At 52.8% G+C, this 6,287-nt stretch overlaps 1 protein-coding gene across 1 annotated transcript in view; it reads right to left on the bottom strand.

Annotated features, from left to right (window-relative positions):
• Positions 1-6,287, bottom strand: part of RHPN1 (rhophilin, Rho GTPase binding protein 1) — a gene marked incomplete at its 5' end in the record, with an annotated part of 31,577 nt that overhangs the window by 4,718 nt on the left and 20,572 nt on the right. Inside the window, 5 exons of the mRNA XM_009071016.1 lie at positions 1,777-1,896; positions 4,071-4,227; positions 4,345-4,532; positions 5,036-5,202; positions 5,956-6,080. Coding sequence (XP_009069264.1) covers positions 1,777-1,896; positions 4,071-4,227; positions 4,345-4,532; positions 5,036-5,202; positions 5,956-6,080 — 757 coding nt within the window. The remainder of the gene's footprint in view (positions 1-1,776; positions 1,897-4,070; positions 4,228-4,344; positions 4,533-5,035; positions 5,203-5,955; positions 6,081-6,287) is intronic.

Here is a 6,287-nt window from a genome sequence, read left to right as displayed (position 1 = left end):
GCAGGAAAGGAAAGAAGAGACTATAGGGAATAATAACAATAATCATAGAAACATGGAATGGTTTGGGTTGAAAGGACTTTAAAGACCATCTAATCCCATCCCCTGCCCTGGGCAGGGACACCTTCCACTAGACCTGGTTGCTCCAAGCCCCATCCAACCCAGCCTGGAACACTTCCAGGGATGGGGATCCACAGCCTCTCTGGGTTTCTTCCCTTCCTGTAAACCAAAACTCCCAGCTGAGGTTGGTGTCTGCACATCCATTTTTTCACCAGATGATGTTGAACAGAGCCCATTCCCCCCAGAAGGAGTGGGAAGAGCTGGAAGAGTTGATGCCAACCAGATGATAGCAGCTCAGGGGGTTGGGGTGGTGTTACATGGTTTCATAGTACTTTAAGGGGTTGGAAAGGACCTTAGAGATCATCCAGTCCCAACCCCCTGCCCTGGGCAGGGACATCTCCCACCAGAACAGGTTGCTCAAGGCTTTAGCCAACCTGGCTGTGAACACTGCCAGGGTTGGGGCAGCCACAGCCCCCCTGGGCAACCTGTGCCAGTGTCTCACCACCCTCACAGGAAAACACTTCTTCCTGATATCTAACCTAACCTTCCCCTCTTTCAATTTATCCCCATTACTCCTTGTCCTGTCACTGCAGTTCCTAACAGAGAGTCCCTCTCCAGCTTCCCTGGAGCATCTTCAGAGCTTGGAAGATTACTCTGTGGTCTCTACATAACCTCTTCTCCAGGCTGAACTTCATCAGCCTGTGTTCATAGGGGAGGTGCTCCAGTCCTCTTAGTGACTTTGTGGCCTCCTCTGCACTTGCTCCAACAGTTCCATGTCCTTCTTATGTTGAAGGCACCAGAACTGTGTGCAGCACTCCAGGTGGGTCTCACCAAGGCAGAGTAGAGGGGGAGAATCATCTCCTTGACCTCCTGCCACACTACTTGGGATGCAGTCCAGGACATGGTTGGTTTGTAAGCCATAACACTGAATTTGGGGTTCATTTTGGAGGTGCTCCACCTCCCATCCCCAGCAGTGAAACGTTGCCAAGCAGCCAGGAGAACACTGCTGAGGTCAGCAATGTGCCAAACTCATTCCTGGTGGGCTCTGTCTCCTTTCACAATGTACAAGGAGGCGAAACAGCACCAGGAGGCATCTCATAGGGGAGGTAAACAGGAGTCTACACCCCAAATTCAGGGTGCTGAGCTTGCTTTCCTTGCAGCCTCCTTAGGGAGGAGCTGCCAGAACATGACTTCAGCTGAATAAGCAACGTTCTGCTTTTTCCCTGGAGCTGAAAATCCGCATGGGAGGAAGTTCTTGTCTCCCAAGCTTGCTGCAGCTAAAAAAGCCACCCCCTTAGCATCTGCTGTGTTGTCTTGTTAGCAAGCCAAGTCAGCAAGAAGCCAAAGCCAAGGAGCTTCCAGGATCTCTCTGTCCCTGTGGATTTCTCCAGGAGGCATTGGGTGACGTTACCTGGCTGAGAACACCTTGGTGCCAGAGGTTTTACTGTCAAACACAGCTGGACAGGTTGGTGCAAGCACCATGAGTTGGTCTTCAACACCCTAAAGGAGACTTTGAGGCTTTCCTGCCTTCCCCAGGAGAGGCTATTTTCCAAGAAAGCCTCCCAAGAAGTGTCTTTTCACGGTGAAAACTCCCAAAATCTCATCACACACCTTCACAGAGACCATGCCTACATGGGTAGGGTTATGATGGAGCTCTCTGCCCATGCATAGAGGTCTCACTGCAAGATCCAGGAGCTTTGCCCCAACAGATATGCTCACCCAGCTTCCTCCTCTCCTCAGGGTCCTGCAGCAGGACACGGAGCGATGGTCCCTCTGGCATGGTGACATGGAACTGCAGGAAAGCCTTCTCCTGCTCCAGCAGCTCAGCATCTGATGGGGCTGTGTGAAGCAAAGGGGTGGGGATGGGCTTAGAAAGAGGTCAGGGCCACCCAAACCCCCTTGGCAGTGGGGACAAAGGGACCAGGAAGCCACATCCACGTTCAGGTGGCCCAAATAAGTTCAGCAGCAGCTTCTTCTTGTCCAACCATACCCCACAACAAGTAAGACCTGACTGATGGGCAGAGGGATGAGTTATCACAGGATCTGAACTTAAAGGCAGGATTTGTCCTGGGCACAGCACAATATGCAGCTCTTTAGAAACCCTTCTTCCTTTGCTCCTGGAAGCAGGATTGGAAATCAAGAGGTTTTTCCCCACTTGGAAGTTAGTGACATGGAGACAAATTAGACAACTATTAAACTATAGAAACATGGAATGGTTTGGGTTAGAAGAGACCTGAAAAATCATCCAGTGCCACTCCCCTGCCATGGGCAGGGACACTTTCCACTAGTTCAGGTTGCTCCAAGCCCCATCCAACCTGGCCTGGCACATTCCCAGGGATGGAGCAGCCACAGCTTCTCTGGGCAACCTGTGCCAGTGCCTCACCAGCCTCACAGCCAAGAATTCCTTCCCAATATCCCATCTCTCCCTGCCCTCTGGCAGTGGGAGCCATTCCCTGTGTCCTGTCCCTCCATCCCTTGTCCTAAGTCCCTCTGCAGCTCTCCTGGAGCCCCTTGAGGCACTGGAAGGGGCTCTGAGGTCTCCCTGGAGCCTTCTCTTCTCCAGGCTGGACATTCCCAACTCTCTCAGGTTGTCACACAAGAACAGAACAGATGAAGGTGTAATTTGGGAGCTGAGCCCTCCCTGCTGTTCTTTTATGGATAGAGAGCTCTCAGTGCAACCAAGAATGTCTTTCCATGGAGAAACAGCTATGGATACAGCTCTCACAGCCCCTCCAAGCCCCACACTAGGCTCTTTAATCCCTTATTTCCAGCCCAAGCTGTTCCTAATCCCCTTTGGCTCACAGGGAACTCAGGCTTGCCTGGCAGCCTTCTTCCCTGGACACAGACTGTGCCAAGAAGCAACCCAGAAGGTTCCAAGGAGCTTTGTTGGTCCAAAGAGAAGATCCCAATGCCTGGTGAGCACTCTGGCATTGGCATCCAGTGGGAAGTGGCAGCTCCAGGCCTTGCTCTCCCTGTGTCAGCATCCCTGAGGGATTAGACTGCAGTATAAGGAGTTTATTGCCAGCTGGTTATGGAAGCAAAGGATTTGTTGTCCTGGACAAGGGGGTAAAGGAGATCCCAACAGATGGAGCAAAACCAATCCCCACAATAGGAATCTCCTGCAGATTTCTGCTTTCCCCTCAATGCTTAAGGACATCCAACAACCTCAAGATTTTTAGGGAAGGGTTTTCCCTGTCATTTTTAACCATATCCAAACTCATCTCCACCAGCATCCTCTCCTGTTTGTGTCTTTGAGCTACTCCAGCCCCATGACATCCCACACTCTCTCATCTCCTTGCTCCATCAGCATCCTCAAGAAGCCTCCTCAGCCTGTCCTCAGCCATTCCACCAAGTGATGGGGTGACACCAGAGGTCACAGTGTGCACCTGTTGTCCCATCCCCACATCTTCTGCTTGACCCAAAAGTGCTTCCAGGGTGGTGGTGGTGGTGGCACAGATGGAGGTCATGAGTTGCATCATGCACCCACACTCCAAGTGACTCCATGGAGACACATCAGCCTGGAATATCCATGTGTGGCCAGCACCTCACCACCACCATGGGATTCTCAGGGTAGGAAGCTACAAGGTTGGACATGAAATTCCAGGTTTTTGAGAGTTATATATGATACTTGAAGGCACCAGCTGGTCCAGCATGAGGACCAGGTTCTTCACCCAACAGAGGACATTGGCACACACATGGTCTACAGGCAAATGACTCCTGTGCAACCACCCAGCCCCAAAGGGGACAGCAGGTGACAGCCCTGCAGCACCTTCCTGCTCCTCTTCTTAGAAGGACATGGCAAACCCTCTGGACACCAGAAATATGGGGAAAATCTGCCTTGTCCATGATTCACTGAGGCAATAAAGATTTACAGCTCAGAGCACCCCAAAACCTTTAGGTTTTGTGTCCATCTGCCTTGTATTGCCTCCCACCACCTCTTCTTTGGCCATGCTCCCCAAAAACCAGGTCCCACCTAGAGTCGACACTTGGCTGGGCAGGGAGATGACACTCACCAGGGCAGTCACAGAGGGCAATGGCAGCAAAGTAGTGGGAGAGAGCTTTGAAGTGCTCTGACTTGACATGGACCATGGTGGTCCAGGAGAAGGGAACATAGTCCTTCACGTGGGGTTGGGTCATGGTCTGGTGCACCAGCGAGTAGACATCTTCCACCTGTGAGGAGACAAGAGTTGAAGTGTAGAACATCTATCAGGAGACACTGACAGCAGGTTGTCCTCTCCTTGTAGGGGTTCTGACCACAGCAGTGGTGACATCCCACCAAGTCCTCACCCTTGCTGCCTCCTGGGCAAGCTGCAGTCGAGCAAGGAAGTCATTCTGGCCACGCAACAAGGTCATCTTCTCAAAGACACACTCCTGGACCTGGGCAACCATCAGCCTCACCAGCATGTTCAAGGAGGCAGAGCTCATATCCAAGCTGGGAGCATTGGAGAAGTTTTCCTTCAGGTAGTTAAAGGCACCTGCATGGGGTAGAAGTTCCTGGAAGTCACTGGGATTGTAGGCAGGAGGGTCAGGGGTTTGGATCATGCAGGTTGCCCCACCAGGAGAAGAGCCAGCAGCTCAGTTCACACATCAAAGATCTCACCATAAATGGTGGGCGAAAAGGTCAGGTGTCCTGACCTTGTCATCTAAATCATCCTTGTGCCCACAGCTTTCTTCTCCAAAGCTCTGAGTGATCCCAGCCCCAGGGTCCCTTTTCTCCCTGGCTGCTCACAGATGGATTTCTCCTCTCCTCAAATGAACCATCCCTACTACCGTAGCAAGAGAACCCTTTGGGTGGCTGTTAGGCCATCCCAGCTCCTTTCACAACCCACAGATCAGCATGGAGCCACCTCACACCTGGATGTGATCCCTTGGAGATGTTCTGTCCCATCCCTCTTGGCACAACAGCTCCTTCACCTTCTTGCACTCATCATTCCCACCCAGGGAAAGGGAAGAGAAGGGATGAGGAGAAGGCACATACCAGCTGCCTTCTGGAAGGCATCAATGGCCTGGTTGAGGCCTGGCAGGGACGCACGGTCCTGCCGCGCTCCGATCTGGGTGTGCAGAGCTCCCAGGTTGAAGAGGACACTGCCCTTCTCGAAGGCCAAGGCTCGCTGGTGGGATGGGACCCCTGTCAGGGAGTCATACCTGGGGAGGAGAGAGTCAACAGCTGCCCATCCCCTGCTCATGGTCCCCAAGGTGTCCCTGCCCATGGCAGGGGGTTGGAACTAGATGGTCTTGTAGGCCCCATCCAACCCAAACCACTCTATGATCCTATGGTCTTCTGACAATCCCCTGCTCATCCAACACACAGTGTCCCTGCCCATGCCAAGGGGTTGGAACTAGATGGTCTTGTAGGCCCCATCCAACCCAAATCACTCTGTGATCCTATGGTTGCATGCCAATCCCCTGCTCATGGACCACACAGTGTCTCTGCCCATGGCAGAGGATTTTTAGAGGGTTGAAACTAGATGATCTTGAAGGCCATTTCCAACCCAAACCACCCTATGATTCCATGGTCCTCTGCCCATCCCCTGCTCATGGTCCTCAAGGTGTCCCTGCACATGGCAGGAGGGTTGGAACTAGATGATCTTGAAGGTCCCTCCCAACCCAAACCATTCTATGATTCTACAGTCCTCACTCAAGGATGCTTGAGGAGCTTGGAGGGTTTTCAGTGCTCCACATGGGCTTGCAACCACCATTCCCATCATGGCACAACCCCATGGGGCATGTTTTCTTCAGGATCCCCAAATGAACCCACCCAAGGCAAGAGCAAACCCATATCCACGTGTCCATCAGCCATGGCTTGGCTGCTGAGGCAGAGATCTCATTTTGGAGGTTTGATCCCAATTCCCTCCCCATCTGTGGTGCCCCAGGTGGGATTGGGAAGGCTGTACCAACCAGTGGAAGAAGACCCCCAGGGTTTTGGTGGGAGGGAAGAATCGGCTGTCGAGGAAGTAGAGTTGGTTGTAATATTCCATCAGGAGCTCCAGCCCAGCTTCATTGCGGCTCGGGGTGCGCATGGCCTGAGGGGAGAAGAGAAGGAAGGTAGGTGGGAAAGGAGGGGCAAGGTCCCTGGCACAGGTTGAGAGACTATGACGACAGGCTGAGAGAGCTGGGGGTGTCCAGCCTGGAGAAGAGAAGGTTCCAGGGAAACCTCAGAGCCCATTCCAGTGCCTAAAGGAGCTCCAAGAGAGCGGCAGCGTGACTTGGGACACGGGATGGAGGGACTG

The sequence above is a fragment of the Acanthisitta chloris genome, unplaced genomic scaffold (assembly GCF_000695815.1).
Source record: "Acanthisitta chloris isolate BGI_N310 unplaced genomic scaffold, ASM69581v1 scaffold5823, whole genome shotgun sequence".
NCBI classification, from domain to species: Eukaryota; Metazoa; Chordata; class Aves; order Passeriformes; family Acanthisittidae; genus Acanthisitta; species Acanthisitta chloris.
This window is presented reverse-complemented; position numbering and strand designations above follow the sequence as displayed.